At 44.8% G+C, this 17,028-nt stretch overlaps 1 protein-coding gene across 2 annotated transcripts in view; it reads right to left on the reverse strand.

Annotated features, from left to right (window-relative positions):
- Positions 1 to 11,218, reverse strand: part of FBXW11 (F-box and WD repeat domain containing 11) — a 291,067-nt gene extending 279,849 nt beyond the window's left edge. Inside the window, exon 1 of one of the 2 annotated variants that reach the window (XM_029583589.1) lies at positions 10,906 to 11,218. In XM_029583589.1, the coding sequence (XP_029439449.1) occupies positions 10,906 to 10,950 (45 nt within the window). In that variant the 5' untranslated portion in view covers positions 10,951 to 11,218. The remainder of the gene's footprint in view (positions 1 to 10,905) is intronic. The other variant, XM_029583590.1, reaches the window with a different exon arrangement.
- Positions 11,219 to 17,028: the final 5,810 nt, after the last annotated feature.

Genomic DNA, 17,028 nt, shown 5'->3' on the forward strand with positions numbered 1-17,028 from the left:
CTTCCCAACAGGTAGGTCGCTCAGGATCTCTGGATTTGCATACTGGTTATGTATTCTGAAACCAGTCAAAAACTTGTCCCTGGGTATTCATTGAACTTAGAGAAGTCCTAGCAGCTCCACTGCCTGACCTTTTCAATGTTTCTTTACAGTCGGGAGTAGTTCCAGAGGACTGGAGAGGGGAAGATGCAATTCTTATTCATGAAAGTGGAAGTAAAGAGGAGGCTGGGAACTACAGGCCAAATAGGCTTACCTCTATGGTGAGCAAATTAATGGAATCGCTTGCTAAGAGAGAGGATAGTGCAGTTTTTATAATCCAATGGATTGTATGATGCGTGGCAATATGGTTTTACTAGAGGTAAAGCTCGTCAGACAAATCTGATCAATTTTGTTTATCGGGTGAGCAGAGAGTTGTATCAAGGGCACGCAGTAGACAGTGTACTTGGATTGCAGTAAGACCTTCGACACAGCTCTGCACAGAAGACTTAGAAATAAATTGAGCACCCTTGGTATGGAACCTAGAGTGACTTGACTGGGTTACAAACTGGCTGAGTGAGAGGCAACAAAGGGTAGTGGTAAGTGGAGTTTACTCTGAGGAGGGGGCATTACTAGTGGTGTGCCTCAGGGATTAGTCCTGGAACCAGCCTTTTTTTTTTTATTATTAACATTTTCATGAGCAACATAGCTGAAGGATTACTGGGGAAAGTTTGTCTTTTTTCTGATTATACCAAAATCTGTAACAGGGTAGACAACCAGGAAACAATAGAGTTTGTACCAAACTGCTCTATGTCATAGGCATAAATCTCAAGGAAAGATTCATTCATCACCACAGGTGGTGCCAAGATGCTCTGACAGATTCAGAGAGAATGATCTTCTTGTCTAGTTCTCTCTCAAACACCACCAAAGTCAGCACCAAAGTGATATCAGCTAAAGGTCGCACACTCCTGGGTAAAAAAGGAAGTACTGATAGCAGTCTTGATCTCTAAAGTCTGTTGTAGACAAGTCTCACCTCCAGGCACAGACACTTGGGAAGCGTGCACAGTAGCTATTTTCCTGTTTTCACAATGCTCTTTGCCTAATTTCTGGAGCTATGAGCATTTGGGAGGACAGGCTCCCTGTTCCTGAACCTATGTTTCAATACTAGTGGCAAAAAAATAATCAAGTGCAACTCCCTTGATGCTGGTGCAGCTCCATGGTCTTTCAACATCAATACCTTTGAGGTTGATGAAGCTGCACCAGACATTTGCTTGAATAGAAAGCTGTCTTGAAATTTCAATCTTGAGAGATTAAATGACCTTCAGTAACATCTTTGAGAAGATCTCACAAGAAGAGCAGGCTCTAGCCCCAAACAATGCAGACTTCACGATGTTGGTTATGAACACCTTGAAATCGCACCAAGCGCAGCACTTGGAGACGCTGATGTTCATTTTATACACAGTGCTGGAAAATGGTCAATGTAAAACCAAAAGACTTTTTCTTAATTAAAGGGTCAAGAGAGGACACATTCAATGCTGCAGAGAATTTTAAAACATAGGGGCCTCTCAACACAAAGTAAATAATGAAGCATTAAACAAATGGATTAAAAGGCTATCTAAAAATGTTACTAAGATAAAGGACAAAGAAAATCCAACTAAGGTCACAAAACAAACAAACAAAAATAAATACTATGTGAAAGACCCACTGTGGACAAAACTGAACTGAGGGAGCTCTTCAAGGTGACATGTGCACATGAAATTCCAGAAGTGCCTGGAAAAGCTTTTCCAGAACTCTATAAAACCAATCATGTTGGCACCATTAAAGAAGGTCATCCACATGAACCTGCTTATCCTCCAAGAACCAAAACTAGTTCAACATCCAGTAACCCCTCATTTTTTACCTACTGCTCCTCCACTTGCCCCTTGCTACTGCCCTTTGTATACCAAGTGTGCTTAAATTCTGTCATGCTTTAAGCTATTACGAACTCTGCAGGTAGAATATTCCAGGTATCCACTATCCTCACAGTAAAGAAGTGTATCTCTGAATTTCTTCTGAGCCTCTCTTCAACTTTATGTCTTGACCCTTGAAGGGATGAATGTTTAGAAGAAACATAAGAAAGATACGTCTTTACTGAGAGGATGATGTGTGAAATGTGCGATAAAGAGAAATGTGTGTAGTATGCTGTATGCTAGAAACAATTATGTAGCTGTGCTGGGTTATTTTATGAATAATTAGTGTGGGTCAGACAAGCATGGTAACGGGGTTATGCAGTATCCCAGTATTCATGTTTTTACGGAGAATGGAGGGCACTAATAAAAAGGTCTAAGGAGAGTTTTCTTACTGCACGCTCAGATACCTTTTTCAGGTTGATCCGAACATCTCTTAATGCTGAATATCATTTAGAAAAAGTTATTCAGAAAAAAAATGTATGTAGAGAGGGAACCGGCCAGTGGGACTGCTGTGAGCCTGAGAAACATCGCTGAACTTTTTCCTCAGAACAAGTTGAGACACGCCCCCCTGCGAAACCACCTGACCATGAGTGAGACCGGATATAACCAGGGGCCTGCTGCGCGCAGCCACCGGCGCGCTCCTTGCCATGATCTTTTACCATCATTAGCTTGCTCCTATTTGAATACATGAGCAGGAAAAGAAAGATACAAGTTTTTCCCTCAATTCCTGCCACGGCGGTGGTAAGAGGTCCTATGGACTCACATATTGTAAGAAGGTTAAATTCTGATTCTTCAATTCCTAACCCAGAAGTATCTTTCTCATCAGGCTCGATTCAGAGTCCCGGCCACCATTCATCTCCTCAAAGTCAAGTCTCTAGTACTAATGTGAGAGATTTAAATAATTTAAGTGCATTATCTTTAATTAATGATAATCCTCAAAATAAGGATTTAGCCGTAGCTACTGGAGATATGGAAACGCCAGTGGAAGCGGCTACTCCTTTAGATAATTTGGAAAGTTCAAATGTAGATTTACCTGACTTAAAAAATGTGACGTTGTTGGATGTCTGGAGATCCGTGAATAGTATGGAGAGATTATTAGCGCAGGCGATGTCAATTTGTGTCCTTTAATACAGAAACAAAAAATACGCTCCAAGACCATTCTAATCGTTTAAATAATATTGAAAGTAATTATACTGTGGTTAATACACAAATGGTGAATTTACAAGTAGCAAATACATCCTTTATTAAAGATAGTCTGGTGATGTCTAGACAACTTGAAGGTATGGAAAACGTTTTGAGATCCAAGAATCTCTGGTTTCTAAACTTTCCCATCACCAGACTTATCAGCCACTGAGTTACTACGGAAATATATGAATGAAGTATTACAAATCTCCTCATATCAAGAAATGGTATTGTCAAAAAATGTTTATGTACCTAGATCTAAAGTTAGTTCTTTAGGACCTGAAGAAGGATTAGATTTAATACAAGGTAACAGTCCAAACTTGACATCATTTCTAAAGGCATCAATTGATGATATCCCTACAAGGGCCACTCTTCTAGTTACTTTTAATAGTGAAATAGATAAGAATATGGTGTTACAAAAGTATTTTAAAAACAAAGATTATCTTTATTGTGGGAAAAAAATTCAGATATTTCCGGATGTAGCGAGAAGCACTCAAATGAGAAGAAAACATTTTTTGGTGTTAAAAGAGAGGGTATTATCTTTAGGTGGATTATTTTTCCTCAAATTTCCCTGTAAATGCTGTATTACAATACAGAGAAATAAATGTTTTCTATGATCCCACTCATTTGGAAACTTTCCTTACAGATAAAGAGCAGATACCAGGATAAACTAGAGAATTGCGGAGGTTTTGATGAAAATATAAATTTAAATGTCTCTCAAGATTTGAATTATATATAGGAAATTTTTTGCTTGTTATAGCGCTCCCCAAATATAATGTGAACTAGATTAGGTTGTTGACATTTTGTCAAAATTGCCTAAAGATTTTGTTTTTCTTTATTATGATGTAATCCTGAATACCTATGTTTTATTAATGTCGAATTGATAAAATTTCAATAAAGTATTAATTTAAAAAAAAGAAAAAAAATGTATATTTGTTCTCCAGAGACCAAAATGAATTTAAGTGATAGTTTCTTGTAACTGTGTTCTAGAGCAAAAAAATTCTTAGCAATTTATATCTTGAAATTCACTCAGGATTATAATACAGTACCTATATGGACTTCTCATTACAATTTTTGCAAATAATACAATTTAGGTCCCCAAACTACAAATATAAAACTTTTAACCAAATAAAAACCTAAAAACATGAAATGTTATGTAAATGTTACACAAGTTACATAAAACTAGGTAAGAATAAAAATCAATTTGAGGTGCGGATCCACGATGGCCGCATGAGAGGACGCTGCTCTTCGTTGCTCTGCTAACTTCCTGAGTTTCCTAGGTTTTTTTCAGCATTTTGCGGTTTACTAATTTCTGCTAATGCTCCACAAGAGGAAGGATAAGGTTAGGATTTTCCATCCAAACCTAACCTACCTGCAGATCAATGATCTATTTGTGAGTATGCGACATCCACCACGTTGTTGAGGGCCTCTAGCCCCGCCGGCAAAACAATGAGAGGAGCCATGTTTTCGCCTGGGGAGATATCTCTGAGCCCTCCTGACCCTAAACCACCGCTCCATCCACAAGGAAAGGCTACACAGCGGTCAGAATGTAGGGCGCACCAAAAAATGCAGTACCAAGACTCCACAATGGAACCCATAACCTCAAGGGAGGCTGAAGATGCTACACTCCCTTCAAAAAATGAGCTACATCAGGATGAGATGACAATGAAACACCAGTCACCAGACCTCTGAAACAGGTGAGAGCGGCAATCTGCACCTTCAAGGAATTAAGGGCTAAACCTTTAGTCAACCCATCCTGCAGAAAGTCCAGAATGAGAGGGATCTTACCAGAACAAGGGAGAACACCCCGCTCCTCACACCAGGATTCAAAAACTCTCCAAACCCACACACAAGCCAAGGAAGTGGAGCACTTGCAAGCACAGAGCAAGATGGCAATCACCACAGAGGAATAACCATGCTTTAACAGGCGAGCCCTCTCAAGGGTCAAACCGTAAGACAGAACAGAGTCAGATCCTCATGAAGAACCGATCCCTGCTGCAACAGATCCATGTGCGGCGGAAGACGAAATGGGACCTCCACCAGGAATCTTCGCAAATCCACATACCATGGATGCCTGGGCCAGTCTGGCTCCACCAGGAGTACTAGCCCCCTGTAGCCTTCGATCTTGAGAACTATCCTGTCCAGCAAGGGCCACAGAGGAAAGGCATAAAGCAATCTGCCTTCCAGCCACAACTAAATGAGAGTGTGTATTCCCAGGGATCACAGATATCTCCTGTGACTATAGAATTGAGAAACCTTTGCATTTTGAGAAGTCACCAGCAGATCTAGGAATGGAAGGCCCCAGCAATCCACAATCAGCTGAAAAGCCTTGGCTGTCAACACCCATTCTCCTGGGTCCAGACTCTCCTTGCTGAGAAAGACTGCTCTTACGTTGTCTTTTCCTGCAATGTGGGAGGCTGAGATCAACTGCAGATGACCTTCCGCCCATTCCATAAGCTGGTCTATTTCCTGTGACACTTGCTGGCTCTTTGTTCCTCCCTGGCGATTGATATAGGCCACCATCGAATTATCAGACATCATGCAAACTGCTTGATTCCGCAGCCTATGGCTGAACTGCAAGCAGCTAGCCATACCACCTGGGCCTCCAGGCAATTGATGTTCCAGTGGGCCTGTTTGGCATTCCAATGTTCTTGGGCCGTTAACTCCAAACAGTGAGCTCCCCAACAATGGAAACTCGCATCAGTTGTGAATACCAACCAGTTCGTAGAGGACAAGAGAACCCCCTCTCTCAGATGATCCTCCTGCAACCACTACCGGAGGTGGGAGCAGATTTCGTCGGCAAGTGGAGCCAAACCGCATAGTCCTGAGATTGCGGGTATCAACAATATAGAGTGTGCTAAAGAGGACACACATGCGCCCTTGCCCATGGCATCACTTCCAGAGTAGTTGCCATCAAGCCAAGCACTTGTAGGTAGGGCCACACCGTCAGTTGTATGGAGTTAATCAACTGATGCACTTGAGAAATCAATTTCTGAATCCGAACTTCCGATAGGAAAACTCTGTCCTGTCCCGTGTCAAACCAGACCCCCAGATATTACAAGGACTGGGATGATTAAGATTGCTCTTGGTCAGGTTCACCACCCAACCGAGTCCCCGCAATAAGGAGATTACCTTGTGTGTCAGACAGCTCTCTGCTGCAGACTTGGCTCAAATCAGCCAGTCGTCCAAATACGGGTGCACCAGGATTCATTCTTTTCGCAAGGCCGCCGTAACCTTGGAAAATGTTCTGGGAGCGGTGGATAGACCAAAGGGCAGTGCCCGAAACGGATAATAGCATAGAAAGCGCTGGGGTTCCAATCGGATGAGAACATGAAGATAAGCCTCTGACAGATCAAAGGAGGTCAGAAATTCCCCCGACTGCACTGTCATTATCACAGAACACAAGGTTTCCATGCAAAAATGAGTCACCTTCAAATGACGGCTGACCATCTTGAGATCCAGGATGGGACAAAAGAAGCCCTCCCCTTCTTGGGCACAACAAAATAGATGGAATATTGCCCCATACTTTGAGACGGAGGCACCAAAACCATAACCCTTAGTTTGAGGAGCCTTTGAAGCATGAACTCCACTGCCTGCTTCTTCTGCAGGGAGTAGCAAGGGGACACTATGAACGCGTCCTGAAGAATACTGCAAAATTCCAGTGCATACCCTTCTCGTATCACCTTCAGGTTCCACTGGTCAGACGTGATCTTGACCCACCTCCAATAAGAGAGAGAGAAAAGTCCCCCTATTTCCTGTCCGGAAGGTGGGTCGGCAAACCTTCATTGGAAGGATCGGGAAGGTCCACCACACGAGCCCACTCCTCTCTTGGGCTGTCAGGGACAAAAGGATTGTGACCTACCGAAAGGCAGAGTCTGCTGAAAAGTCCTTCCTCTGAGGGAAGAAAATGTCTGGTACCCCGGAGACGACTTCTCATACCAAAGGGGCGCTGTAACTGCTTCTTATTTTTTGGTAACTGAGGAACTTTAGACTCGCCCCACTTACTGGCCAGTTTCTCCAACTCGCTCCCAGGCAAGAGCGAGCCTTTAAAGGGCATCTTGGTAAGATTGGCTTTGGATGCTGCGTCAGCCGACCAATTTTGCAACCAAAGTTGAAGCCTGGCCACTATCACCGAAGCCACTCCTCTGGCCAAGGTCCAGACCAAATCGCAGCCTGTGTCTGCTAAAAAGGTGGCAGCAGATTCCATAACCACTCTGGAATTCCCTCCAAACTCATCAACCTCCTAAGAGAGAAGCAGACAAGATCTCACCACTAGGGCCCAACCGGAGGCAATCTGTAAACTCATCACCACCACTTCAAAGGCTTGCTTAAGAATAGCCTCAATCCTATCATAAATATCCTTCAAGGCCGCTCCTCCCCTCTACGGGGATAGTCATCCGCTTAGAAATGGCACATACCAGAGCATCCACTCTGGGAAAACAAACACTCTCTCACAGTTGGATCCAAGGGGTACAGGCCTTCCAATGTCAAACACCCTTTAAAATCTACCTCTAGGGCATCCCAATCCAGATCAATCAATTCCGGAATAGCATCCATCACAGGGAAAAAACAAGAGGCTTTACGTAAGGAAACCAAAATGGGATTCTTCTTCGGCTCAGAAATAGCATCCAAACTAGGGACAACCAGCTGTTTCAAGGTCTGGGAAATCAGAGCCGGCAGGTTCACCTCTATGAAAGAACCGCAACATGGCTGATACGGTTCCAGCCCTGGAGGAATTTCCCCATCTTCCAGGGAATCAGGATCAACCTCATCAGTGCCATCCAGATTCCTGTCGGGAGAGCCCAGGCACTTAAGCATAGGACTAGCAGAGGAAGAAGCCACCGGCTGAGGGTCCGACCGAACAGAAATGGGGGAAGTGGAGGACTGCGCCTGAAGAAAGGCTTCCAAAGCCTTGAAAGAATTCCACCCAAGAAAAAGCATCTGGGTCCAAACCAGGCTCAGTAGGAATTGGAGCCGGTCCCACAGATTTGCCCTCGCCAGCGGAGGAACCAGTCAAGGGAGAGCCAAGATCTGGCATCCCCCCAGCCAAAGCTGTGACCAACCCATCATCAGAATGGGAAGAGCCTGGCTTAGTAAAATCTGAGGAAGACAACTCCCCCAATAGCACTGACACAGGTTAGCAGCCAGGTCAGGCTGAGAAGCCCTAATGATAGGCAGCACAAATAGGGAGACGTTTAGGCTTCTTGCTTACCGGTGCCATTGCGGCAGTAAACGTGCATTGCCATGGTCCGTGCTTAAAAAAAAAAAAAAAAGAAGTGTGCCCAAAAATTAAGTGCCTAAAAGAAAATGCAGCCAAGCGCACACACAACTTATGCGCCCAGTAAAGCGTGTAAAGAGTTTGTGTGTGTAAAAAACGTGCTCAAAAACTAAGCACACGTGTGTGCAGAGCAGACGCACTGCGCACACCGACAGCCTATAGAAGGCAGAACATGCACAAGAGCGCATGAAAACGACCGGTGCGGCCTACCACGCAGCGTGCAAGAACAAAGCCTAAATTGCAGAGCTTGGCCCACAGGGTGCCGCTCAACCTACCTGGCGGACCAGTTTCCCAACAGGAGTGGGAACGAACGTCGGTACGGTGCCAAGAACGGAGAAAGTCCTAAAACCCCTCTGACTCAGGTGAAAACTGAGTTTTTCTTTTTTTTAACCTTACCTGAGCTTAGCGCTTACCGGCTGAGTATAGAGACTGTCTCCAGCTGCGGGGGGAGAGGGCATCTGCCATCACCACCACACTCAGTCGAACTAGCAGCTAAGTTCACACCGGAAAATCAAGGCACACCTCTGAGGAACCACAGAAACCACCTCTGGAATTCTCAGCTGGGGAGGGACCTTTATGTATCACCACAGGAAAGTGGGGCTTTCTTTTCTGAATTTAAAATTGCAAATTCTCCTTCAAAAAAGCTTGAAGCAGTCCCTATAGGAAGATGCACATCCACCATCTTCTGGAGACGGAGAATATTGGCAGGCTGGGGTCACTGCAGGGCTATATGTACTGTGACATCAGCAGACTCCATCTACATCTGCTGGCAGGGGAGCATAAACCCACCGGTCTACACGGTAGGAAATATTTTAAGGTGTTCTAGCTCTTCTTTTTAGAGTTTTTTCAATTTAGATACATTATATATATCGTTAATAAAAAGTGTAATGAGCATTCCAGAAAATAGCTTTGTAGAAGTACTTTTATACTATCAATCACATACACATATATACACACACACACACGACCTGGTTTGTGGAGGCCACGCTTACATTTCATATGGTCAGTTTTTAAGTAAGGCCCTGATTCTCAAAACCAGATAAAATGCAGATTGTCAGGCATCTCTTGCAATTTTGTATGAGCTGCTCTGTGGCATTTTTTACAGTAAAATTAAACAAGAGTATACTTCATGTGAGATATAAAAACATAACCATATTAACACAAACAGGACACAACAAAGATTCTTGAACTATTACCCAAAAACTGTTCTGAAAAAAATAAAAACCACAGAATCTTACAAGGTGGTTATTATATATGATCTTCTGTACACTACCATATAAATCACATTTTTCATAAAAGAATCATAAGTCACACCTATACAGTACTTCAAAAATACTGAGCAATAAACAGAGACATTAAATTATCATGGCAAGTGCAGTCTGCCACAAGGCCACACAACACAGACAAGGAAGATGTTTTGATCAGATATAACCATAAAAGAAAAACAAGATGCTGCATCTCATAAGATTTTTCCTTTAGGAACAAAACCGATCAGATTAATGTAATACCCGAGCTACTCACCTTGTTCTTAATGGATATTTCCTGATGTTTACAGCATTATTCATTTCCAGCTGCATCCCAATCAAAATCTGTATTGCACTACAAATTCTTACCATCATTTTGCAATCAAATAGTCAACAAATCAATAATACTTAAGCACTTTCCAGTACATCGGTTTGAATTATCAAAGAAAAATGCCCACAATAAAACTGGTATTCTATTTCGGTAACTATAATTTTGTCAATCTACCTTTTCAGCATTAAAAAACAGTACCACTCCAGAGTACAGCGGCCTATGAAGAAAAACGAGGAAAGCTAACATGACAACTTCAATGACACTGCTTTTCAATGCAAGGCCACCCTGTTCTATTGCAACAAGCACAAAGGCAGACTAGCAGATTGTATTTGTATTTCTTGAAAAGGCTGGAAATTATCTTAGAGACTAAAATCGCTTTTGTTCCGTGGCCTACCTCCTCTCTCCCCATTTCACGGAAGATATAAAAAAAGCATGAATGAAATATTGTTGGAAGCCCGTGAAAAAGCCTCACTTCCAACGTCTCTACTGAAGCCTGCCACTTCCAAGGAGCAGTGGCTGGAACACCGGGGAGAAGGCCGAGGCCTAATGCTCCCTTGTCCCCATTACACTGCGGAAGCCGGGGGAGGGGGCGCCGGCAATCTCTCCTCACGCTAACAGGGAAGGCCCATTTCCGTCACAAACACCCAGGAGGAGAAATATAATACTCGACTGTACTTCATACTCCCCAGGATCTCCAAATATCTGCCTCTCGGGAAATCCGCGTTCCCTGCCCTGCGGCCTGTGACGGAGAATATTCCGGGGACAGAGGGCCAGCCTCTTCCTCTCCTTTGAAGTATTAACGAGCTTCGCTGCCATCCTCACCTGGAGGGGAGCCGGGGTTAGGAGGCACCAAAGCGCCACTCTTGGAGCTAAAAAGGGGCTCCCCTGGGTCGCTGAAGCGCTGGAGAGAAAGGGCTCCAATTCCCTCCCTCTCTCTCTCTCACTCACCATCAGTTCGATAGTCTTGTCCTCGATGATAGAGTCCGGCTCCATGTTCCTCTTCGCGCAAGTCTCACAGCACCGTCCCCGCCTAACTCACGCACAGACAGAGGCGCGGGAAGAGACCGAGGGGCCACAGCGGCACTCCTCCCCCTCCCGTTCCTCTCCTGCCGCTGCTCACGCTCAGAACGCAGCTCAGCGTCCGGCCGCCGTACTGCCCTGCCTGCGCTCGCGGACAGACTCTGTTCTGCGCATGCGCGCTCACTCAGCTTCCCCCCGCCCCCCCTCAACGCGGACTGGAGTTCACCGACTGACTCAAACCTGAACGGGTGAGTCCACATACGTCGGCCTTCACGTCTCTGCCGGCAGCGCGCCAGGGTTTGACGCGATGACGTACCACCACCTACCCGAAACTTCAAGCTGCGGGAAAGAGAATGTAAGCGGAAGCGGAAGTTGTCATTTATCCAGGTCTTGTGTTTGCTGGTGAGTTGGATGAGAGTTTACCGGCAAAGTGCCACAATGGGAGAAAAAGTCTAGGAGGAGCGGTTGCCCGGTAAATGAGGACTGCGAATGTTGACTAAGATCTTCAATAATGTGCGAGCAAAATGTTCAGCATACCTCTGAAATTCTAGAGAAAGGAACAATCCAGCGACATGCCCGTTCAGAATTTAAAAAAAAAAAGCAAAAAACACCCCGCGAACGGGAATTTTCTCACGGTCACCATGAAACCTTTCAATCTTGCTGCAGCCCTGGGACTCCGTTGAGTTTTCCTTTCATGGAAACCTTGCTGCCACTCTGGCTATCCAGTGATTTTACAACGATGCCTTCTTGGATGATGTGGTGCTATTTTTTTCCCCCATGAAGACATGCAGTGACATTGATCCTTGTGATCTTGGACAAGTCATTTCACCCTCCGTTAGCTCAGGAACAAACTTAGGGACTCATTTCCCCGTAGACACAAAATGGGAGAAAACCTTTTAATAAATAACGAGTTTATAGTATAAGCCCTTTTGGCACGGAAATATCTACAGTACCTGAATAAATCCTTGAGATGCCAATGAAAAGAGAGCTAAGTAAATAAAATACAGTTTTATTTGATTTTGTGGTCTTTCTCCCAACAATTTTTTTAAAGAAACAATACATTTTAAAGTGTTTGCTTTGTATAGAGCAAGGGAATTTTCAAAGAGTTACATAGCGGTCACCTGCTTAAATATATATATATATGCAAAAGCGACATGTATTTGTGTATCCAATATTTTATATAACTCGAGTATGCATATACAGTGGCTTGCAAAATATTTGACTCCCTTAAAAAGTCAGTAGATTTCTGTGGATTACAAATGACACACAGACTATTCTAGACAGTATGTTTATTGCAAATGAATATGTTCGTAAAGTACATTTTCAAACTCACAATTCATTATTTCTCTGCAGTTTTTGTTAAAATTAAAAACGTAAAAATGCTGCTTGCAAGAGTATTCAACCCATTCAGACTAGTACTTGGTAGAACACGTTTTGCTGCAATAACAGCTTTAAGTCTATTGGGGTAAGTTTCTACCAGCTTTGCACAATGGGACAATTTTTGCCCATTCTTCCTAGCAGATTTTCTCCAGATTGTTCAGGCTGATTGGATGACACTTCTGGACTGCAGTTTTCAAATTGTGCCACAGATTCTCGATTGGCTTGAGATCTGGACTTTGACTTGGCCATTGTAGAACATTCACCCTTTTATTGTTCAACTACTTCTGTGTTGCTTTGTCCTTGTGCTTGGCATCATTGGTCTGCTGAAAGGTGAACATTCTCCCAAGTTTTAGTTTTTAGCAGACTGAAGCAGGTTGTGTAGCAGTATTTTCCTGTATGTTGCACCATCCATCCATCCTTCAATTTTAACAAGATGCCTAGTCTCTGCTAAGGAAAAGCATCCTGTTATGCGCCAAACATGCTTATGACGCTTCTCCATGGGTACAAGAACACTTAGATTTTGCCCCTACAATATGTTGCCTCTACCCCCATATTTTACTGTTGGAATGGTGTTTGCTGAGGAATGGGAAAGTGTTAGGTTTGTGCCACACATAGGGGTAGATTTTCAAACCCTGGCACGCATAAATCCCGGGCCTTACGCACACCGGGCCAATTTTCAAACTGCCCGACCATGCATGTAAGTCCCAGGGCTTGAAAAAGGGGTGGGGTGGCGCTAGAAGCTCCCGGCACAACGGCCATTTGCTGCTGTGCCAGGGGATCATGTGCTGGCAGGGTGCCAGCACGTGCAACTTGCTTCTTCTCCGAGGTAGGAGCAAAAGGTAAAATAAACTTTGGGGTAGTTAGGATAGGGATAGGGGGAGGGAAAGGAAGGTTAGGCTAGGGGTTTGGGAAGTTCCCTCCCAGTCCGCTCCTTAATTGGAACGGACTGGGAGGGAACTGGGGAAGGCTCCAATGCGGTGCCGTGCATAATTGCAAAAGTAGACACCCCCCCACCTTGCGCGCATGTTATAAAATTACACGTCCATGTGTGCGCGCCGAGTAGAGTGCGCACATGGACTCGCGTGCGTAGGTTTTGAAAATCAACCCCATAGCGTTTTGAATTTTGGATAAAAACTACATTTTTGTCTCATCTGACCACAAAAATGTATGCTTTGGTGCAAACTCCAGCAGGCTGATGCAATATCCGTACAGGAAAAATGGGTGCTCATGACTGAGCACTCGCTTTCCTAACGCGCACCCATCCACCTCCCCCTAGGCACGCACACACACTTGCTTTACCTTTAAAGGGGCCGCGGCGGGAAACCAACCCGCAACCCTGGATGATGATGTTACTGGGTCCCGGTATATAAGGCCGGGCCCAGCCAGTGCTTCCTTGCCTTGGCAACAGGTCTCCATGCTCGTGTACTGGTTGCTTGTTCCTGCATGTTCCTGTTTCCCGGTTTGTTCCTGCTTCGTCTGTGTTCCTGATTCCTGATTTTGCCTTCTTCCTGATATCCGTTCCTGTTCCTGTGTTCATCTCTACCCCTTGCTTGCTACTGACTGATACCTGGCTTGACCTCTGCTTCGTCTGACTACGCTACTGATTGATACTTGGTCTGTCCTCCACTCATCTGACTTCGCTTCTGCTTGACTCTTGGTTTTGACCTTTGCTTCGCCTGACCATCCTCTGCTTGATGCCTGATTTGATCCGTGCCTGTATTGTCACTCCTCCTTGCCTGCTGCCTTCCCTGACCACAGTTTGTTCTCCCACGCCTCTGCTGAATCTACTCTGGACTTGGTCTCTCAGGCGTTGGCCTGTTCTTACTTGGGCACCCTCTATCTTGTTCCAGTTCTCCTTGGCGCCCGGTCCTACGGGACTCTGCCTCGTTCTCCTACCGCTGCTGGTCCTCCCTGGCTAACTCTCTCACTGCCTCCCGGAAGACCTCAGATGGAAGCCCACCTAAGACCAGCCGGTCCCGGTACCCAAGGGCTCAACCCGTGGGGATCGAGTGTTGGGATTGGCGAAGCTCCAGCTGGCCTCCGTCGATCAGCTAGCTCCACCTGCTGACAGTGGGGACCCGTAGGGCTTGCCCTACGGGTAGCATCAACCCCACCTCGGCCCAACAGGTTGCCAAGGCCATGGACTCAGCAGAGCCATCCGCCTTCCAGGCTATTCCAGGTCTGGCTTCCAAGGTGCAAGAGCAACAAGGCACTGGCCTCCTCCATCGACCGTCTCCACACCTGGCTCAATGCCCAAATGGGCCCCCCAGTTCCGGCTTCATCTCCAGCCAGCTACCAGTCGTCGCCTTCGAGGGCTTTACTGGCCCTACCCGCTCCACCCCGCTTTAATGGGGACTCCAAGCTCAGCAGAGGGTTTATTAACCAATGCTACATGCAATTTGCTCTGCATCCATCCTTCCAAGATGAACTCATGACTCGAGGGTAAGGCATTGGCGTGGGCCTCCCCCCTGTGGGAGCGCTTGGATTCGCTCTTACGAGAGCTGTCTAGTTTTGTGGCGGTCTTCTGCCGGATCTTTGATGATCCAGGGCTGCAGGCTGTGGCAAGCACCAACCTCCTTCATGTACAGCAAGGTCAATGGGCCTTATATGATTATTTTATTTATTTATTTATTTAAAATCTTTTCTATACCATCGCTAAGTTATACACCATCGCAACGGTTTACATGTAGGCACATATTTAATGTAGGTAAAAGTGTACTATAGTACATTCTAACAGGTGCCGTCAAAGGTTCGGTTACAATATATCATTAGACAAAATAATTTTTAGAGAAGTGGGTCATGACCGAGTGTACCGAAGGTATTTTCATGGGTAAATTTATCATACATGGTGTTATCAATATGCTTATTGTGATGTGTAGTTCATGGACTACTCTACTGTACCGTCCTAAGTATTGTGTGTCGGTGCTTATCTGCCTATTGCTGAATAATTTCTATTCTCCCGTCTCTTTGTAAAAAGCTTGTTTATAAAGCCATGTTTTTAAACTTTTCTTAAATGCCTTGAGATCACTTTGTAATCTGATCTCTGGAGGCATTGTGTTCCATATTGTGGGTCCTGCTAATGATAAGGCCCTTTCCCTCACTTGGGTTAGTCTTGCTGTTTTTACTGAAGGAATGGTTAGGAGTGCTTTATTTGCTGATAGAAGGTTTCTGTGTGGGACATGTACCCGTAATGCTGTGTTTAGCCAGTCTGATTTCTCATCATGAATTAGTTTATGGATGGTACATAGGGTTTTGTATTTAATTCTGTGTTCAATCGGTAACCAATGTAGTTCCGCTAGGGTTTTGGTTATATGGTCCCTCCTCCTTTTTCCGATTAGAATTCTAGCTGCTGTGTTCTGAAGTATTTGAAGTGGTCTTAATGTTGTATTTGATAGTCCTAGCAGCAGGGCATTACAGTAATCCGTGCTGGAGAAAATTAGTGTCTGTAGAATTGTTCGGAAGTCATTTTGAGTTAGTAGTGGTTTTAGTTTTCTGAGTATCATGAGTTTTGCATATCCTTCCTTTACTTTTATTATACTATTGAATTCCGGACTCTAGTTACAGAATTATCCTGGCAAGAAGATTGTCTCCGAGCAATCTAGCTGGACGGGCTATCCTCCCAGCTCAAAGATGAGCTAGCAGCCCGTGAGCTTCCGTCCTCCCTCAAGACCTGTTGTCGATCTGATGCCGGATGGGCAGAGGCATCAGATAGGAGTGAGCAATCTGTTAAGGATCTGCTAGGGAGTGGCAGTCTCTTATACTTCAACTCCTGAGAGGGGAGGAGTTAGCAATTTTGTTCTGTGCGAGCTCCTCTGGAGGGAGGAGCTATCACTCTGTTATGGTTAAACTCCTATGAATGGGAGGAGTTAGCAATCTTGTTAGGAAAGCTCTGTGTTAGAGCTAGGAGTAGCAATCTGTTGTGTACTAGCTCCAGAAGGAGGTGGAGTTAGCAAGCTGTTATGAATCTGTTGCTGAAGACTCCTGGTAGGAAAGGTGTAGCCATCTGTTACCAGCGGAGTGCTTGGAGAGGACACTCAGCTGTAAAGGAATGTAGATAGGTGAATCCTTGGGCCGATGGCAGAGACTGTGCCCCCAGGAGGATATCCTGAGAGGGACCATCGGCTAGGCTAGAGTATGGAGACAGACACAGAATTCTTTTATTAGACAGGTAGTAGAACTACCAGAGGTGGCAGTAGTGAGCTGCTATGCCCGGTAGGGCTGAAGTCCCTCAGGTACTGGAACCACAATCCCAGGGTAGCTGAGCTGTAGAGAAACTATAGATAGTGAGTAGACAGGTATACTGTGTTCATAGCCAGAACTGGATGACAGATCTCACATAAGGTCTTTAGAAAGCTCGGTAGCTGGAAAGGGTTAGGCCCTCGAGGAGCGACTACCTGGTTCCAGGGAAAGTCTTTCTATTATCCAAAAGAGTAAAAAACCAATTCACATCTACCTGTTCTAGACGTTTCATGATTTTAAACACTTCTGTCATATCCCCCCTAAGCCGTCTCTTCTCCAAGCTGAAAAGTCCTAACCTCTTTAGTCTTTCCTCATAAGGGAGCTGTTCCATTCCCCTTATCATTTTGGTAGCCCTTCTCTGTACCTTCTCCATCGCAATTATATCTTTTTTGAGTTGTGGCGACCAGAATTGTACACAGTATTCAAGGTGTG

The sequence above is a fragment of the Rhinatrema bivittatum genome, chromosome 18, assembly GCF_901001135.1.
Source record: "Rhinatrema bivittatum chromosome 18, aRhiBiv1.1, whole genome shotgun sequence".
NCBI lineage: Eukaryota > Metazoa > Chordata > Amphibia > Gymnophiona > Rhinatrematidae > Rhinatrema > Rhinatrema bivittatum.